Source organism: Oenanthe melanoleuca, chromosome 4, assembly GCF_029582105.1.
Source record: "Oenanthe melanoleuca isolate GR-GAL-2019-014 chromosome 4, OMel1.0, whole genome shotgun sequence".
In the NCBI taxonomy this organism is placed as follows: domain Eukaryota; kingdom Metazoa; phylum Chordata; class Aves; order Passeriformes; family Muscicapidae; genus Oenanthe; species Oenanthe melanoleuca.
Window position 1 is genome coordinate 47,723,760 of NC_079337.1, and position 21,165 is coordinate 47,744,924.

General features: G+C 35.2%; 1 protein-coding gene across 2 annotated transcripts in view; it reads left to right on the forward strand.

Moving 5' to 3' along the window:
• The window catches only part of PDS5A (PDS5 cohesin associated factor A), a 74,007-nt gene that overhangs the window by 22,738 nt on the left and 30,104 nt on the right, over positions 1-21,165 (forward strand). For both annotated transcript variants that reach the window (XM_056489175.1, XM_056489174.1), the window contains exons 3-11: positions 5,802-6,005; positions 6,380-6,466; positions 7,239-7,336; positions 7,797-7,923; positions 11,178-11,258; positions 12,718-12,858; positions 13,883-13,998; positions 14,774-14,868; positions 15,735-15,880. In XM_056489175.1, coding sequence (XP_056345150.1) covers positions 5,802-6,005; positions 6,380-6,466; positions 7,239-7,336; positions 7,797-7,923; positions 11,178-11,258; positions 12,718-12,858; positions 13,883-13,998; positions 14,774-14,868; positions 15,735-15,880 — 1,095 coding nt within the window. The remainder of the gene's footprint in view (positions 1-5,801; positions 6,006-6,379; positions 6,467-7,238; positions 7,337-7,796; positions 7,924-11,177; positions 11,259-12,717; positions 12,859-13,882; positions 13,999-14,773; positions 14,869-15,734; positions 15,881-21,165) is intronic.

Genomic DNA, 21,165 nt, shown 5'->3' on the forward strand with positions numbered 1-21,165 from the left:
GTGTTTGCCCAGTGAAGAGGAGATGTGTCGCTATGGCTACCACTTCTGGTTTTGCATCAACTTTACATCTCATATGATAAATTTGTAATCACATCTGGAAACCCTGTTCATTGGCTTCACATGGTGAGCAGGAGATTTATATAAAGAAGAAAGCAAATAGTCTTTGCCCCCCTGTATATGCTTGATATCATCTTCTGTTCAACTTTTTGTTTCCTTTTTTCCCTTCCCCAGGTTATCCATAGCCAGTTAAATGTGTTGTCAGAGAATATAGATTAAAGAATTTGTAGTGAAAATGGGGCATTGCCCTCCTCTGAACTTGCTCCAGCACTTAAGTCTTTCCTGAATTTAAGGGCTCAGAACTGGAAACAGGATTGAGGATGTGGTCTCACCAGTGCCAGATACAGAGGGTCAGTCACTGCCCTGGTGCTGCTGGCCACACTTTTGCAGACACAGGCCAGGATGCCATTGGCCTGCTGGGCCACCTGGGAACACACTGGCTCATGGTCAGCAGCTGTTGACCAGCACCCCCAGGCCCTTTACCACAGGGCAGCTTTCCAGCCACTTTGTGGCACTGCCTGGGGTTGCTGTGACCCAAGTGCAGGACCTGGCAGGGTCCTTATTGAACTTCATAGCACTGGCCCACCAGTCTGTCCTTTCCAGGACCTTCTGCAGAGCCTGCTGCCCTCCAGCAGACAGCACTCCCACCCTACTTAGTGTCATCTGTGAATTTTCTGAGGGTGCACCAATCCCTTAGTCCAGATCATTAATGCAGTACTGGCCCCAAAGAGAGGTTTTTAGCTGTTGTTTTTAATTAGCACAGTCTGGTAAATGTCTCCTTACAAGAAAAGGCATTTGAGACTCGTTTAGCAGGTACCTTCTGTGCCTGTGTAATTTTTAATTTTTTTTTTTTATTTTTTTATTTTTTTTTTTATTAGTGAGAATAATCAGGACTAAGTAATGTGTTTCCAATCAGCATTTGGTATTTTTAGCATTTCATGAGTTGTATTGCTGATTTTTCCTTTCCTTCCTCTCTCATATCCTGCAATTGCATTTTCATTGTTTTCATGTACATAGCCATTGTTGGGTCATAAATTCTTTACAATTGATTACTGAATGTTCATCTTTCTCCTCTTCTGTTGTTTACAGCAGATATGGTCTTAATAGCATAAGTTCATGGATTTAAGCACTAAGCATATAATGATTTACCAATGGTGATTTTTTGGTATTTCTGTTCTTCTCATGGAGTATCCTGTCCTCCACTGTCATTCTGTAACTGTGTCATCACCATCAATTCCTACTTCTTGTACCACAGTTTTTTATGGAAATAGGGTCAGCTATAACACCATTCTCCACCGATGAATTCATTCAGTTCCAAAATGTTCTTTCAGTTTATGACTTTAGGAAGGCGCTATGGAGACAATATTGGCCTAATTTTCATCTCTTTCAGGTTCCTCAGTTTCCATGTGGCTCAATGTGATGCTGTTCTTGGCACTCAAACTAAGTTTCTTGTCATGGTCAGTCTTGTATAGAGTGTTAATTATCTTTATTAAAGACATGAGCTGTTTTGAGATAAGGGTTATCAAAGTAATTTGCTTTTCATGTTTTACCCTGTTCTTCTTGGCTTCTGGGTTTATTTGCCCCTTCCAGGTTTGGTTTGTGTTAGAAAATTCTCTTGGTGTCAGCCTGTTGGATGTATTGGCAAGATGTCATTTCTTGATTATTACCTCAATATTTGGTGCTTTCTGCTTAGTTGGTGTCTCCCTCGTTTGGGCATTAGCTTGGGTGGTGTGTGTGTATAGTTTGTTGTTTGGGATAATTTTGCTTTTTTGTAGTTTAAAGCAAAGCCAACAAAACCTGTGTTACTACATTTGTGATTTAATTTGTCAGGAATTTAAAGATTTTGAAATAACAATCATCTAGTCATCCTGATTTGAGTATTTTTCTATTCTTTTTCTTCACACTTTAATGTCTCCTTTTTCCATGTTTGTTTGGTGCTTCTGGCTGATATGTAGGACTCTTACCTGAGGCTGATGAAGACTTCTCATCCTAAATCTCCACTGCATAGAAGTATTTTTTTCAGAGACACGTCTGTGAAACATTTTGCTAGGTTTTACTGTGAGATCTGAGATAAAAATATAATTTATTGTTAATAGTTAATGGCAAGAATCACCTGTATTACTCCTTGAATTGTGTGAGGAAAGATATAAAAACACTCTGATGGTAGAGTTGCATTATTTGAGTCTGTTGTGATTTCGGCCTTTTCATGGCATCTCTCCTTGAATTGTCCTAGCTCTTGAAGTGTCATGAGTTCACATCCATTTGGTTAAGTTTTACTTTCAAATATATTTTGTAATTTAATCCTAGTACTGAAGTTAATTTACAGTATCATCCCTGTTACAACAAATGATATCAAATTCTCTCAGTTGTTGAATTTCTTCTTTCAGAGATTGCAAAGGGTTTTTTAAAATACTGAGTATTTTTCTCTGGTCTTTTTACAAGCCAAAGTTTGTTGGAACCCTGTGAATAAGCTGGTGTAAGAACAGTAAAACAAATGCAACACGTACACGCCTTCCCCCTGCTGTGATTGGCTTGGAGGTTTATGCTTGTCCTGCCAACTGCAGCAAGGCTTTTTTAGATCTGCCTGCTTCCTCTCCTCTGCAGCTGCTGGTTTGAGTCTTTTCTCTGTCTGTACTGATTATCCTGTCCTCTCTTGGTGTTTATATACCTCTGCCCCCTGTATTGCTGAAGTCATCAGTATATTTCAGCAGTAGATGGGCTTCCTGATCCAACAAACTATTTTCCTAAATCCTACAGATCGGAACAGCAAAAGTTAGTATTCCTGAGGCATAGCTCTTGCACAAGAGCCACAGCTGAGTCACACACGGGCAAGCTACCATGCTGATTTCATCTTTGGAAACAGGCCACATGTAAGCTGCATGTGAGATATGGGCAGTGTGAAGAGCCCTTTGGCAACCTCGTGTGTGTTTCAGTGCAGTCGAAAGGCTGACAGTCTCACAAGAAGCTGCAGGTGTTGTTAATTTTGCCTGGTTTCAGGTCTCTAGTCTCATTGAGCTGTTTTCATGGTTGGTGCAGAGTTCTGGGGCAAAACTGAGCCAACATCTGTAGATGTCATCATAGACATCTGTGCTTGAACTCAGGGTCTGTGTATTTCTCTCCAGTGGGTGAAAGGGTAACACAGAGTGACTGGCTTGCACACTACATGGTTGATGCAATCAGATTAACACCTTCCCAAAGGCTTTAACTTTTCAATTGTCAGTATGCTCATAACATGCTGAGAGTGACTTCATAAATTTTCATTTAGCTGTTCTTGCTAATTTGAGTGAAGGCATTTGCATTTCTTCAATGTTATAATCTGATCATTTCACTTATTTGTAGAGTCTGGGAGAGTAAAATTTTGCTTTGATAATTAGAATTTCAGGGTACTGTGGTAAAAATGGCAATAATGTCAATTTCTAGAAAAGTTATAATGCTTTATTTTTTCAAGCTAACTAAAGTACCAGTATGTGACAAATTAATGGAGATGCATTCAATCAAAAGTGATGCAGAATGAGTGTAATCATAAATGTGCATACCTGTATTCTGTTTACATTTGCTAGAATTAGTATTTAAATTGTCTGCTCAATTGTTTGAAAGGAATGGATGATGTTATATTAATATTATTAAAGAATATCCTTCTGTCTCTTGTTTTTTCACAGAGTATGGTAACAGATCTTTGTTGTGAAAGCTGCTAAGTCTGTATGCTTTTTTTATGAATGAGTATTAGTGTTCTAGATAGTTTCAACTGTACAGCCAGACATCAATTAGACAGTGCTACTGTAATCTGAAAAAGTAGTGAGTTCTTGTTACAGTTTGACCACATTTTTTGAGGAATAAAAACTCTTAGCATGGCAGTGATTTCCAGTTTGGGCATTCTAAACTTTAAATTATTTGGACTTTAGCCTTTTGTATCTATAGAGTTTATTTTAGGTTTTCAGTTTCATTATTAGATTATTTTAGCAGATAACTTTCTAACTGCATCCAGAACTCCAGGTGAGGTCACCTGGCCTCAGAGCAGGACAATCCCCTCCCTTGACCAGCTGGCGATGCTGTGCCTGATGCAGCCCAGGACACAGTGACAAATGGCCCTGTAACTGGGCAAACCTGAGTTGTCAGTAGAAGAATGGTTTTTGTGCTTTCACCTAGGGCTTTAAAACATAACGTAAGAATATTTTTAAGGAAACAGACCGATAAGATGTAATTTGTGTTTTTCTGGACTGTAGGTGTAAAGTTCTCTTTTTTCTGTTTGTTGTTGTGTAGAGTTTTTCTTGTCTCTAGTCTTCTCTTTTTTGTCTTTATGGCAAATTGGATTATACTTACACATTTCCAGAAATGGAGAAGGATTTTTAAGTAATGTACTGTAGGAGAGGTTGCTGTCGACATTTCATTCATAAGATCTGCATTTAAAACTATATTTCAAAACTCAGGAAGGAAAGAAAGCTGAAACACAGCATTTCCATGTTGGAAGCAGGGACATGCTTAGTAATGGAGAAGTAATCCTAGAATCATTTGAATGACACCATAACAAAAAAATTCTGGTTAGAGTAGGAGATGTATTTATTAGCTGCGTGAGCTCGGTCTTCTTTTGTGTTTTATTGTTATTATTTTAGAGGTGAATTTGACCCATCAAGATTTATCATTCTGTGTTCTCTCTTGTATCTCTTCATTGTGTTCATTGTGTATACTATGTCTGTAGTGGGCATACCAAATCTATTGGTATGCAGTGTGCCTGTCCTTCACATTTTTAACTCTAAGGACGCTCAAGGTGACATAGAGGAATGGAACACGGAGACTGATTTCACTAAGGTCATTCTAAGAGTCTCTGGCGTATCCACTTGTTCTGTAGTGACATCCTAGAAGTCATTCTCATCCTTTAGCAAACACTATTCCAAAAGTTAAATCTGCAACTTTTTATTATTTGAAGAATCAAACCAAATTCTTAACTTTCAGTTTTGCCAAATTATTATGTTGAGAAGTTTCAATTAACTGGGGTTGTATAATAATTAAATTAAACTATTCTGGTGGCATTTCACAGGAATTAGTAGTTCTTAGCTGTGTTAGAAGAAGCGAGGAAACCATGTGTGTGGTTCATTTTTTACATTATGTTAATAAGGCTAAAGATGCAGCTCGAAATACACAGAGAGATCGCCAGTGTTAAGACTTATTTTTCATGAGGGATTAAATTATCCAGTATCTAGTTTGTTTAAACTAGATAGAAGTATTGTGCGTATGTAAAGTACTTTGTGAGATCTGTGCCTCAGTAGAGGCAGAGTATTACGAGTGGCCTCTTAGTCTCCTTTAGTCCTGGCACAGCTCTAAAGCAGCTGCATTGTATTGTAGCCATGTGTTAGGCCAGATGGTTTACAGTCCCTCTAACCATTCACACTGAGGTGATCCTCACTTGGAATTGCAATGGGACTGCTTTGAGGAAGAGATGCTGCCATCTCCAACCTCATCTGTACACAGCAGTTTCTGTGCTGTATCTCAGGTCAAGATTGGCAAAATAAGCAGAACTGCAAAGTGGTTTTCAGTGTCTTAATTTGAAATACCAAATTCAATAAACCTGTAAGTATCAGATTAACACTTCCCTTTTTCTGATATTTATCTTAACAAAAAAATTCAAGTACTAATTGTGATTATGCAGCAGAACATGTATTGATAGCACTGCATCCTTTTAAAAAGTCTTGGTTAGTAATAAGGAATAAAAGCAGTAGGAACTCAATTTTTTTTCCAATGTTTTTCAGATGGTGGTAAAAACCTTCATGGATATGGACCAGGACTCAGAAGATGAGAAGCAGCAGTATCTCCCATTAGCCTTGCACCTTGCATCTGAATTCTTCCTCAGGAATCCCAATAAAGATGTGCGCCTCCTTGTAGCATGTTGCTTGGCTGATATCTTTCGTATCTATGCTCCTGAAGCTCCATATACTTCACATGACAAACTTAAGGTAAAAATACTTCATAAAATAAGGGATTTTCTCCTACCTTATTCTAACTGAGAAAATATAAATAGCCCCCTCCACCCCCCAAAAAAAAACCAAAACCAACAGAAAAATGTTATGTATACTGAGTTTTAGTTTTATTAAGGAGAAGTTGCTTTGATCCTGTAAGTCAGTGTAATACTTCAAGGCCAGAGATTTGTAAAGGAATGCTAGATGGCCAGTGTCTCTGTTGGTTGGTGATAGCTTTCTGTCAGTACCTAAAAAAGACAATTTAATGTTCTGACATTATGAGTTTGATAATGTGTGGATAGATGTCAGTACTAAAGGATTATTTTTTCACTTTGTGCTGAATAAAGCTTGTAAACTTTGTTTTTTGACAGGACATATTCTTGTTTATTACAAGACAATTAAAAGGCTTGGAGGATACGAAGAGCCCTCAATTTAACAGATACTTTTACTTGTTAGAGGTAATGCAGTAGTTGTAACTTTCAGTAGATGGTATTAGCTCTGTAAGCCTAAGAAGTGTAATCAGTTGTTCTCCTGATGTGCCTGTATGCCTGGCAAATATCTTTTATCTGTGTAAATCACACCAGTTGCATGGAAGTTTAGTGAATTGCTTCTTTTAGTATTTATAATGCTGTTCGTGTTTAATAAAGTTTGTCAATCTGTAAAACAATAGGTATTTATTAAATTGTAGCCTTTATCTCACAATTCCATATGTTGGAGGTTTTTCATCAAGAGAGAAAGTTTCAAAGGCTGATTAAAATGCAGATGGGCCTGTATTGGTGATGGGAGGAGGAATGTAAGATTTTTGCTTTAAAAACATTGCAAAACCATACTCTTGACAAGAGCTAAGTGATGGGCTTCAGACTGCTTTTAGAAATAGTATCTCATTTATAAACAAGATATTTAATTTTAAAACATGATGTTTGAAATGGTCTTGTTTCATAGCATGAATCAAAAATAAGGTCTTATATTAAAAAGTTCTGTAAATCAGCTTTTATAATTAAGAAATCAGATCATTCTGCATTTAGCTTTTTCTGGATATATTTTGCAAAGCCTCTCTGTGTTAGGAGCTCTTCATATGCAAAGCAAATATCCAGTCTATTTCCCCAAAGCATTTGCATTTATTGTATATTATTTTTCCTTAAATATAAAAAAGCCCATAGCTAACATGATTATATTTATGTTACTTGATGTGAAGTTGTACTAGCCTAAATATTCTAATTTTTCTTTTAGAATTTAGCTTGGGTCAAATCTTACAACATCTGCTTTGAGTTGGAAGATTGCAATGACATTTTTATTCAGCTTTTTAGGACTCTTTTTTCAGTTATCAAGTAAGTTGAATTGCTTCCATTATATTAATTGTCAAAATACCATCAGGTTTGGGGGTAGACTGAATCATTGTATAGTCTACAGATAAATACGTTTGAACAGAAGTCTCTATTTCCCCAACTGAAGAGCTACCAGGAAAGCAGTTGAATGTGAACTACTGACATTATGGAGGGGCGTGTGTCTGAAAGTAGATGTGTTTTAAAATTTGTTGACCATATTACAGCAGTAAACTTCATTCTGATTAGTTTTTCTACTTTTTTTGTATTGGTTGTTATTGTCCTTTTTTATTTTGATTCTCTTAAGGCAGAGCTAGGTTGTTCTAGATTTTTGAACCATTATACGAGAGAGGAAAGGCACGTAAGAGGGCAAACTGGAGAGCATTAGATGTTGTTTCTTGATTGTACTGTTAGTATTTGCCAGAGTCTGAGAATTTAATATTGATAATATTCTTTATGATCTCAGTAATAGCCACAACCAGAAGGTACAAATGCATATGCTGGATTTGATGAGTTCTATCATCATGGAAGGCGATGGAGTAACTCAGGAGCTGCTGGACTCAATTTTGATTAACCTCATTCCTGCACACAAGGTCTGCCAGTAGTATACTGTTATAATAACAATAATTCTGACTACCTTTTGCATGTCGTTTATCTCTTTATACACTTCAGCTCTCTTATTTTCTCACGTTCATTTGGGAATTTCTTGGTGCTGTTGATTAGCCACGTCTAGATTATTCAATACCAGGAGATTATGCCACCTCAGTGTCTCTGTACTGAAACATAAATGGAGTGTTTTCAAGCAAATATAATAGAAAAACATTTTATCTTAAGGATTGTATGTAGTTGCTTTTGGCATAGGTTGAGGTTTTTAAATAGAGAAGTTACTAAATATTTTTTAATTAAATAAAAGAGGGGCGGGTAAGATATTAACAAGACATGTGTGGTGTCTTGCTGTTCTCCCCAGCTTGCCTTTCTGGTTGTGCTTCCCACCCTGTCCACTGACACAGAACACACGCACACATTCCCTTGCTGGAGGAATGTTGTGTTCTTTGAAGAAGGGATAACTGGGTCTGCGCATGAGCTTTTAAAGTACCTTCACTGAAATGCCGTAATAGATTTAAAAGGAGAATTAATACAACTCCTTATCTGTCAAATAAGGGAAAATAAGGTGCAGGCTGGTGATGCCTTACACTGACCAAGAGTGTTTTAAAACACTTGTACTTATCAAAAATAGTATGGAGTACTGTAAGTTTCAGTTACTAGTTACAGTAGATGAACTGTGTTCTGTTTACCAAGTATGTGTTTGTTCATTTATTAATTTAAAATAATTACAAAAAATAAGGCAGGTCCGCCCATTACTACACAATTAAATTAGTCCATAAAAGCAAGGATTATTCATTTGGTTGCATAAAGAGGGAGAATTCATGGAAATATGTAGCATGGGATTGACTAAGCTGTGGCCATTGTCATTTACCTGTGAAATCTCATCAAGCTTATAAAAGTATCTCTTGTCTGAGATGAGTTTGTTTTCCTTTTGTCATAATCATGGGACAGTAATGCCATTCTATCAAATAATATTTATTGACAGAAGTAGGATAATGTCTTATTGAAATGGGTAACACTCTTATAACTAGAGTCCTTGTGAAAATACACTGTTCTTTGTACGTTGCTTCTGATGAATTATAGGCAGTAGATACAAGGAATGGAAGTAGAGAGTGGTGATCTGAGGTGATGCTATTACCAATGATGGGCATTGCTCTGAGGGTACTAAGACCCAGTAAAACCTTGTACAATTTTACAGTGTGGTGTGACCACTTGATTTAGCCAAAGTAAAAGTGAATGTGATCCTTTAACATTAACATTGTTATAGTTTTGCCTAATGAAGAAATAAGGCTCTGATAAAGAGGGAGATAAACCTGGTGTAAATACTGGATTGTAATGCGTATTTAGTATCACTTAGAGGACTGGTGCCACTCTTGCTGGCACTTACTGATGACTGAGCAAATGATAACCTGTAGTCAATGCTCAGTATTGTAATTTGGTCAGTGTGTTGGTCTGTGTTACTTCGTTTCCTGTAACAACAGCACTTAAAGGACTGCAAGGAGAAAGTTCTTTTGTCTGCTCTGCCTAGTAGAGTCTGACTGTTGTTCTCCTTTCATGAACAGATTCTCAAAAAAATGATGTGGTTATATTGCTTGTCTTTACATAGGTAAATCAGAAGCACAGTTGCCTTAAGAGCACAGTTGATTTTCTTGTAGGATGAATACAATAGCAATAGGTTTAGGTCTGTGCAAAACAAATACCAGTCATTTTCTGCTATGACATAAGGCAAATATCAGTCTGGCAAGACTTGATGGATGTTTATCTTTGTAAAGAAGCTGAAATAATGTGTTTTGGATGATGCAGTCTGTTTGGGTTTTGTTGTTTTGTTTTTTTTTTAATTAGGCATGATATACAGTCTACCTCTGAATCTAGATTATATTGATTTGTGCGTCCATTCTTAGTAAAGTGATAGTGTGATGTACACTGTTCTCTGTGTGTGCTAATGTATCTCTCACCTAGTAAATCCAGGTTTTCAATAGCAGTAGCATGTCACATTTTGCTCACATTCTGACCTGTGGCCTCAAATTGTAGTTCTTTTTATTAATTTCAAAAGTAGAGCTATTCAGTGAACATTTTTCTTCCCAGTCTTACTTAAGTTATTCCTTGAAAACATTTTAATGTATTAAAAATCTTTTTTTTTTTTTTCTGCGTGTTCTACAGCATGGGTAATCCAGACTCCACAAGGTTTCTTTTCTCCTAATAGTCGAAATAGTGATTATTTGTTTTATCAAGTTTTATATTGCTTTTCTAGGCTGTTGTGGTGTTTGGTTCTTCGGTGTTGTGGTGTTCTGTTTTTGTGTGTATATTTGGGTTGTTGATTTGGTTGTGTGGAAGAAGGTGTATTTAAGATACATAGAAAATGTATTTTAAAGTTTCAGATTGGCAGTTCTTTACTTTTTAATACCAGCATACCAGTGAACAAGATTTTACTCATGGATAGGTTTGGGGAGAAAGTGTTGGGATATTTTTTGAGAAGAATTTGTACAAATCTGTCTTCTATAATGAGACATCAGTTGAATGCTTTGGTGACTGGGGAGATATTTGTTTGAGCCTTTGGCCACTTAGTTCTCTTTACTATCTGTTGATGAGCTGTCTGTGTCATCTCATTAGTTAAAAGAATATGAGGGAGTTGTTCTCAATGTAGACTTGCCAAATACTGTATTTCCAAGAATCAGTCATCCCTAGGCTTTACCTGCATTTTGTCTGCAGTGATTTGTGATTTTCAGAGTAGTCAGCTCGTCCAAATCTATTTTTTTCCTCCAAGTTGTGTTAATCCTTAGATGATCTGAGATACTGCAAATGGGATTTGTACAGACTTGAACAGTCATATTCTTCAGATGTGCAGTTACGTTCTTGCTCAAGAGCAATATAAACAGTATTCAGATTTGTCATGTTACAATCAAATGCTTACTTGGAAAGTTAACTGCAAACTTTGCCCAAGCATAGGTGCTGTCTGTAGTCTCAATGTGGGCTGTCTCAGAGCACATGGTCTAGTCTGTGGAGAAGTAGTGCACAATTTTACTCTCTAGACGAGGCCGAACTTGCAACAGAGTGTACCTTTAATGAATATGTGAGGGGCAAACCAAGCCACATTTAAATATTAATTTAAATTCATTAATTTCTCAGTGATGGATTTGGTGCACATTAATTTCCAGAGTATGGAGGTATGATAATGTTTCTTCAAAACTTGTTATTGCGTGGGAAAACTCTGCAAAATTTTATTATATTTTCTTTATTTCAGAACCTTAACAAACAAGCGTTTGATCTTGCAAAAGTCCTGTTGAAAAGGACCGTCCAGACCATTGAACCATGTATTGCCAATGTATGTAAATTAATTAATCTGTGTTACCTGCAAGTAACAAGTGTTCTTGTTACTGTCTTGATTTATTGGAGATTTGATGGGAATTTTTAGTCTTTTGAGTTTTGTTTATAGAAGCTACTACAATTTTTTTAATAGGATATTGTTGACTTAGTTGTTAAGTGTGTGGAGTATTTCAAATAAGCAAAGAGGAAATTATTTTTTTATCCATCTCAGTATAATGTTAAGCCTAAATCTAGGCTGTGAAAATAGGTGACCACCAAAAATCCTGTTACAACAAAAGGAATTATTACTACTTCTATGTCCAGCAGCCAGACAGCCCCATTTCATCCTAAGCTTTAGGATGAAGCATTTCAAGCTACTGGCTCTTTGGTTGATTTTCTTTCCCTCCTAAACCTGCTACGATTGTAGTCATAAAGAGTAAAAGAACTATGTTTTTTACAAGGCTTCCTTCAAATTACAGTTCCTTCTCGTTGAATGTGTTGTATGTTCTGCCTATTAATACAGCTACTGCAGTCTTTGAGTGTGGTCTGATCTATTCTGTTGCCTTTCCTTGGTGCTGTAGCCAATAGATTTAATAAAATTCAGAGTAGTTTAAAAGGGAATTAGGCAGATTTGTAAAAGATTAATCAGTAAGTATTTAAAAGCTCGAGAAGTCTCACTAACAGTTACCACATTCTATTGTTTTTGGAATCCTTGTTTTTTTAAGCTTTCTAATTAGTCATATCTGGAAACAGGATAGTACGTAAGGTAACTTTTGAGTTGATTTAATACTATTTCCCTTACTTTCCTTTTCAAGTGTGTAATAGCTTTTTTTGCTCTTGAATTTGCACTGCTTAAATAATATTAACCCACAATAGCTAAAAGGAAGTATTAAATTTTAATATACTTCATATAAATCCAAAAATAAGTAATTTATAATTTAGACTACTTCACTTTCTGTTAGATCACTAATGACCTTGATACATTACCCAACAAATATTGCAAGACATAACATAAAGACATCTGGCATTTTTTAAAAGGGATTTGAAGCAGAGAACCTTTTTATTTTCAGCATTTGATGATCTTCAGTTGGATTTGGTTTCAATTATAAGAATATTTTTTAAAAGTACTGATTTTTTTTTTTGGTCAATGTTCTAATGGATGAAGATGCATTTTAAGTTAACAGTTCTTTAATACCTGTTAATTTTGTTTGGGAGATAGTTTAATACATGACATTTTGATAATTTCAAATCTCAGTAACTATCTTGATAGAATTAATAGAATGAGAATGAGAAGGGTGTTTGTAATTTGCTTGAGCCAAAATTGTAAGGGTGGAATGCTTTGATGTAATGAAGGAATTGTGCTTTGAATGCCTTTCATTAGTGTAAAACCATTACTGATACTACATTAAAATAATTTTTAAAAATAATGTTTGCATTAATGAAGGAAAATATACTACATAATATTGTTGATATTTTAGTTTTTTAACCAGGTTCTGGTACTGGGGAAGTCTTCAGTAAGTGACTTATCAGAACATGTGTTTGACTTGATACAAGAGCTTTTTGCCATAGATCCTCACTTACTGCTGTCTGTCATGCCACAGCTGGAATTCAAGCTGAAGGTGGGTTACAGTGTAGCTTTGAACAGTCAGTAAAATTTGTGGGGTGTTAAGAGTGCAGAACTGTAGATTTAATATGTGTTCTACTAGGGGGATAAAAATTCTGTATTTATTGCTTTATTTTGAAAGCAAATATAGTATTAAAGAAGGGATACTAGAAATTTGTATGCAATTATATGCTTATTGTGCTTGCAAACATGTATTATGCACACAAAATATATATAATCATTATAATGATAAATTAATGCAGTCTAATGCAAAGGCTTTATGTACTTAATCTTTGGATTGCACCCAAAATTTATAAAGTAATTAGGTTGTGGTTGGCTTATCTTAGGAAATGCAAATGTGTTAGCTTCACTATTGATTTTCTTCTATGAAATAATGTTTTAATAATAGGGGAAGTATTTCCTAATATTTTATCAGATTTGTTATTGTCAGCTGACTGCTTTTGAATTTTTGGAAATAATTTATAATTTATCCTGATTTGGAAGTCTGTGGGGGTTTTAATTAAAAAGCTGTTTGTCTTTCCTAGAATTGTAAGTGGATTGTGTGTGGGGATGTACATGTAGGCTATGGTTGCAACAAACAAAAGTAACCAAGAAATAGGCATTTAGTGAAATTACATATAGCTTTCATTAGTGCACATGTGTTTAAAACAACTTAATTGGTGCCTTTGCCACATACATAGTCTTAAAAAAATTAAAATTTAATAAAATAGTTTTAAAACAAATCATTAATTGTTTATATTGTCAAATGTATGTTAGAGTACTTTGTATGGGTTTTTATCCCTGAAGGAGAATGTCCTTCTAAGGCACGGACATCTCTATGCAATATTTGCAATGTATTAGCTTAATAGGTGTTTGTATATTTTGCCTCATATTAATCCAATATGATAATTAAAGAGAATGAGGATTATCAGAAGTATTTTTAAACTCATTTTCTAATCTAACCCTTCAAAAACTGAACATTTTTACTAAGGTATTATGGATAATGGTTTACAGGTCCTTTTTTATATTTTGATTTTTAGAGCAATGATGGAGAAGAACGTTTGGCTGTTGTTCGACTTCTGGCTAAACTCTTTGGCTCCAAAGATTCTGATCTGGCCACACAAAATCGACCTCTTTGGCAGTGCTTTCTTGGGCGGTAGGAGAAATGGGATAGAATTCTGAATTTCTGGGGTTTTTTATGCTCTTTTTTCTGTTTTATTACAGTATTGCATTTTTCATTGGCTTTTTAGAGAATGTAACTGTTTGTATTTGAACAAGTTAGTTTATTAAATCTTCAAAGCAGGAAACTGCCTACAGTTATATTTTATAGAAGGAAGAAGCCTGAAGGACAGCTGCAGCTATTGGCATTAAGTTAGATAGACAGCACATTATATGCATAGCAGAATTTACACAATAGGTATGCCAGCATTGTCTGAAATGTCATACTGTTCAACTGGATCTGCAACTCTGTTTTGCTTGGCATTTACCTGGGTGAAGAAATACTTTCTTTTACGTAAATGTAGAAGTTCATAATTTTTTAAAAAGTGGAGGCTTTCAAATTATTCCTTTTTGATGCAAGTTTACATTTCTGTAATTTTGTGTGTGCATATATGCACACACACAGTTGACATTGTATGGAGAACTGTGTTCAGAAGTCAGTGAGCAAAATCCATTGGGTCGACTTTTTATCCACATACACCATATTAATTCTTTAATTTTAGTCCTTACTGAATTTCACAAGAAATAACAAATATTTGTATGAAGTACATTATGGAGATTAAGTTCAAAACATTTATAGTCTCTAATTTTGCCATATAAAAGTATTCTAATAGTTAAGAGGATATATTGTCAACACATGTTACTACATAGAGAATAGTACTGATTTGCAAAGCTAATTAAAAATTAACATTAATCATCTTCTGTCCCTCTAGGTTCAATGATATCCATGTCCCTGTGAGATTAGAGAGTGTGAAATTCGCCAGTCATTGTTTAATGAACCATCCAGACTTAGCAAAAGACCTCACTGGTGAGATGCTCATACAGGGGTTTAGAATAATCTACAAAATGAGCAAGGAACTGTGTAGCTATTTTGTACATAGCAGTGTAGTTCCGAAATGTATCAAATCGAGTGCTTGATGCAGGATGGCAGAGTAATTGGTGTCTCTTCAAGTGCTAGTTATTAGAAAGAGGAGTGTGTGATTTTGTGTGGACTTTGTCAGAGTGAGTTGTTAAGAAGCTACCCATTGCAGAATTAATTTTGAAGTAATTTCAAGTTCTAAAGAAACTTTGGGTGAGGCAAAGCAAATACTGGTGCAACATCCTTACTTATTTTCAAAACCAATCATTGAGTTCCCCACTAGTCTCTTCCACTGAGTTCAGAAAATACCTTTTTGCTGATCTAAACTATGAAGTTCCTTCTTTCTCTACAGTATCATAATTATGTGAAGATTTTCAGGCTTAACTGAAAATATTGCTGTTTTTTGATGCAAGCTATTTTACAATTGTCAGTATTTTTGATTTATTATTTACATTTTTCACTCTCTGGGAAGAGTTTCTTTTTGTTTCTTCTTATTCCCTCAACTCCCCTTACAATATATTCTAGTAGACTTTATTTCACTTTATTGCTTCTAGAAAATGGGGTTGTCATAAAAGCTATCACACCATAAAATATCATATAACTCCAATATTCTTCTGATATTTACAGTTATCTAGCTCTTTTATATTTAACATAGAAAACATCAGAATAGATGTTTCTTTTGGGTAGCTGTATATTTAATAGATTGCATGGTTGTGATATGACTGACATTTAATTGATTAAACATTATTAATAAATCAGAACACATCACATCTGCATAAAAAAACCAAGTTTTTCCTTGTTTCTGCTTATAACAGAGTATTTGAAGGTTAGATCACATGACCCAGAAGAAGCCATTCGACATGATGTTATTGTTACAATTATTACTGCGGGCAAGAGAGATCTCTCTTTAGTCAATGACCAGCTGCTTGGCTTTGTAAGGGAAAGAACGCTGGACAAACGGGTAAGTGTTAGTATTGTATTTTCAGCAATTATCTACTTCTAATATACTTTGGTCAAAGTGAAATAAAAAAGCCAAAGAATCAGAGAGTCTTCACAGTTGACTATTAACAGGAATACTGCCAGGAAAAAAGTAATTTTCTTATGAGAACATGTTAATGAAAATTCCGTATTATGGTGGCATCAAGTGTTGCCAAGCAAATAGGGTCATTGACTTGTGACAAACAGAGTTATGTTGTAAGAACATAAGAATGGTCACATGTTAAAGCCAAAGGTTGCTATAACCCATTATAATTCTCACAGTGGTCAGTTTTGGCTTCCAACAATTTGTGATGTAAGGATCCAAGTCTGCTGGCACATGTTCATAATAACTTTCTACAGAACTTTATTCCATGTATTAATCAAGTTCTTTCTTGAATTTATTTGTTCTTTAGAAGCCTCCATGCCTTTAATGCATGTTTGGGAAAAGTAACTTCATTTGTTTGCTTTTAAACTTGTCTGATGATTTGACTGGATATCTCATAGTTCTTGGATTACATAAAATAATGAATATTCTTTGACTCATTTATATTTAATAAATATGAATATCATATCTTCTCCAGTTCTTTGTTTTCCATTCTCAAGAATCACCTGATTAATTTTGACACAAATTGATTGTTGCATATTTCTGATCATTCTTGTCTGGATGTTCTCTGTCCTGTTGGAATTAAGGTGACCAGACTTAGGAACAAAGTGCCACTCATCAGAACATCTGATTTTGAATGGCATTCCCAGTTTGCACCGTGTTGTACAATACTTCATGATAACTTTTATTCTGAAACATTCTGTCTGTCTCTTCTGCTATTTCTGAGCACTGAGCTGAATGTTTGGAAAACATTCGTGTTGATGTCAGTGTTTTTCTTGAATAACTTTAGATGGTATACTGCCAAATACTATAAATTCAGTTAATACTGGTGGGAAAACCTGTCCTTTATCAGAACTTCTTCCTTTTCATATCATAACAATTCAGTAGCATGACATTTTTCTGCAATTCTCAATTACGATTTACATCTGACTACCTCAGTAAATTTTATGCTCGCTATTCAGCTCATTTTGCAATAATTTTTCATATGTTAAGGGTCAGAGATTCCTTTCTGACTTTGTTTGTAGGTTTCTTTTGTTCCCTTCATCGTAAAAATCAGTCATTTATTTTCACTCATTTTCCCTGTGTTTTAGTCAATCATTAATTCTCAACAGAATTTTTATTTTAAAGGCTGTCTGGTATGAGACTTTTTTGAAAGTTTTTTGAGATCCTAATGCGTTTTACTGATGTACTTCTGGGTCTGCTAAAAGTTACTGTTTTTATAGGTATAACTTCCCATTATATAAAGTTCAATGACACATTTCCGTAACTTATTTTTCAACTTCTTTTATTTTAATGTCAGCTCTTTGTTGTCATTACTGTTCTATTTCAACCTGTGTGCCCATTCAAAATCAGATGTTCTGATGAGTGGCACTTTGTTCCTTTTCAGATCCTTTGGTTCCTTTCACATCTGCTGTCTTCGATCTGTTTATGGATAGATTGCAATAATAGAATAATTAGCATCTGGTATATAATGTCTATATTCCTGTTAAAGTCATAGATGGGTTATGACCTGGTCTTAATGATTTTGTTCCTGTTTGCTTTATTAATTTTTTTAAAATATCTCTTAATGAAACTTTAAGAAACCTCTTCAGACCTCTCTCCTGGAATAAATCTTTTTGTCTTCAAGTCATACAGAAACGGTCTGGAAGGCTTCCTGCTTCTGGAACCTTTGGTGAAGATGTTTAGTTAGTGTGCTTTTAATAACTTCATTTTGAAACTATTGCTCATGCTTCATCAAGGATTTACTTTCAGTTTGCCAGAGCTTATACTGTTTCCTGTTTATATTTTTTTGGATGTGGCTCCATGCTCTTTGAAGGGTGATGCTTAATAGCAGACTTCTCCATGCTATGTAGCCGTGTTGAATTTTTTTTCCTTATTATTGTTCTTTTTTGATAGGCTATAGAAAGGATACCCCCTATGTCGTTCTAGCTAGTTACTTTAATTATTTTTTTTTTAATTTTACATTTTTTTGTTCCCCTTTTACATGAGAATGTTACTATAGTGGATTTTGAGCAAAGGATGTCATCTTTACACAGAGAATACTGATTTTGAGTATGTTCACTATCCTCGTCAATTAGTTGTACTTGGATCTTGACATTGCTTGTTTCTCAGAAGTGAACACTTTTTCAGCTGCTAAACATGTCCAAAAGGTCATTTATGAGATCTAAAAACTTTTAGTATAGCCACCACTTCCCACTGGGACTTCCACTTAGTGAGAATGGGGTGGTTGTTACTGTGTCTTCAACACAGTGTCTCTATTTTCCTTTATCATGCTTCTGTCAGTTAGAGGCCATCAGCTATTGCTGCACAGCTGGAATACTGATTTCTACAGAGCTAGGTCTTTTTTGTGAGGTTTTAAATTAGTGTGGCAGCATTTAGTGTTCCTCATATGTTTGTCTAAGTCATGTCACACCAATCATAGGTTTGATATGGTGCATTTCAAGATTAGGTGCTTCTGTACATGATGTTTCTCTTGTAAAAATCTCTGGAGAGAGCTTTAATGAAAATACATCCTGAGGAGAAAATAAAATTGAGCACTGACTAGAAATTGCTATAACAAACAGTTAGCATTTGAAGTAGACCTTAGCAGTACGGGATGTGTTGGTAAATGTGATTAGTGCTGTAAAATGAAGATCAAGGACTTGTGAACTTTCATCTGTGGTGGTTTTTTATATTTTTAGGATTTTTCTTCAGTTTGGGAGAGAAGCACTTTATGTTTTCTATGTAGGATTTTCTCAATTCCAGGCTGACTGCATTATATCTATTTTGACTGTTCTTTTTCTTTAAAAGAGCTGCGGATTTTGCTGGCTGTTTACCCTTTTGTAGCTGGGTTTCTGTTGGACACATCTACAGCAAACTCCTAAATGATCATTCATCAGTTTGACTTCATCTTTCTAGGCCTGCAGTCATCTATCAAATGAGTATCGCTATTACTATGAAAATAATGCTTGTCCAACAGGCTGAAGTAAGGTGCCAACCTGTCATTTCTGTTCTGCCTCTTACCTTTATAAAGCAGGGAAAAAAATTAAATTGTAACTGGTATGCTATTGAAGTGACCCGTTTTCTTTCTCCTGACCATATTCTAATTGACACAGTATTGGTAAAGGATAGTCTAAACACTTTCTACAGTAAAAGTTTCTGACTAAAAGACATTATGTTTTTGGATTTTTTAAGGAACATCCTTACCTGATTTATTCTATATAGACATTTGCATGATGATTGTAATTATTTAAAATTTAAATTATTTAAAAAACAACAACAATTTTAAAACAAACTAACAAGCCCCACTTGCAGCAGTAGTTTTCAAATCCATTTTTATTGCTCCACATGGAAAAGTAACTCTGGTAACAGATGCTTCCCGAAAACTGAAATCTAGTATTTGGTAATAATTGTTGTTAGGAAAGTTCCATTGGACACTGTCTCAAGGGTCTTTCCAGCATCTTCACTTTTCAGAGACATTTTAAAAACAAATAACAAAAATACTCTTTTCCATTTTACTGGAATAATATTAGGAACGTGAGAAGTTGTGAGAATATTGACAGCTGACTTCATTGAATAAGATGGTTGTTGAAGGAATGGGTTAGTTATTCTATTGGGTAAGGGCTTGTATTGAACTTTCAGTAGCAATTTTTTTTCAAAACTCAGCCAAACAGTCATCATTGGAGGAATTTAATTATGTTGATCAACCAAGGAAGATAAGGTTATCAAAATTTTTCTGCTAATTAAATCAGGGTGGTAATTCTGTTACCTGTGTTTATTCATATGCTGCCTTTGGAACTCATTATTACATTCCTCTTTGTGTTTATTTGCTGTTACAGCTTTAATTCTCAGAAGCATCTTATTTGTTTCTGTTCAGTGACTTGCTTCCATGGTGTTCAGAGTATTCTCTTAGGGGTTTGGTCCAGTGTCTGCTATTGTCAGTCTTCAACTTCCTTTCTCCATGGTCTGAGATCTACTCTACAGCAATTTCATGAATCAGAATTCTATTGGCAATCCAAACATTTTTCTTTTGTAACCCCTTTTTACTCCTGCATTTTAGCTTAAATTTTCTGGAATAATTTCTAGAAATCCTTTTTTGTTTTCTTCTGAGAAGTTTTGACATCTTTCTTATCTCATATAGGAGATCTGATGAAGCTGTCACCTGCATTAGAAGGGTATATCTGAATGCAGAAAAATATTAATGCTTCTCTGAAAATCTTTCCCTTTCAGGCCTTTATTTTCTTTAAAATGTGCTTTAGTTTGCAACAGAAGCAAACAAATTCCTGCAGAAAGGTTAAACAGTAACGTCTATTTATAGCTAAAATTTTTCTCGTTCGTGAAAACTAATTACTGTCTTATGTTCTAGCAAAGTCATTGCTATCTAGACCTGTCACAGTTTTAATACTTAAGAAATATGTAACAAAATACAAGTTTATTTTTTCCATCTTATTGTTACAACCTACTTGAACAGCTACTCGTGTCTTGTGGTGGCATGAGCCATATTATCTTGAAGATTTGTCTTTTGTTTGCCCTTCAAGAAAAGGAAATCATTCAGTAAAACTATTAAGAAATTAAATGTACAGTACCTCAGTGTTATTGAGTCAAGCCTTCAGTTTAACAAGATTGAGGAAGTTACAGTATGAATAATAGTATCTAAATTTATGCTTCATAGGCTGAATTGATCTGAGTATTGTTAGTCCTTGGGAGTTCAAGGCCAAGAGTGATACCTAGTGTATTCTGGAAGAAATTACCTCTTTCAGTTTGTTTCATACATTTCTTCTAAATGATGTGGGAAAACAAGTGTCTTCTGGGATTTACTGTGTAAATCATTCAGCATTAGACACTATGCTGCCTAAATTAATCCTCAAGTTGGCTCTGGTATGATTCTTTACACAAATCAGCACAGGATGGCTTATGGATTTGTCTGTTAAGTTGTTTAATAATGGGATACTTGTTATTTGCTTGAGGGAATAAAGTATGACCACCAAAAGCAAGATTGAGAACCCATGAACTCCTCCTGTAGCTGTTATACTCCAGGGTTTTTTTTTCCCTTAATCCCTGCGGTTTTAGAGCGATTGCGTCAAGGCTTCAGCAGAATGGGCCTCTCCCACTGTCCTGGAAGGTGGCCTAAGAGTTCAAGCCTAGCAGGTTTGGTTTGGCCTAGGCTCCACATCTCCCATGTCTAG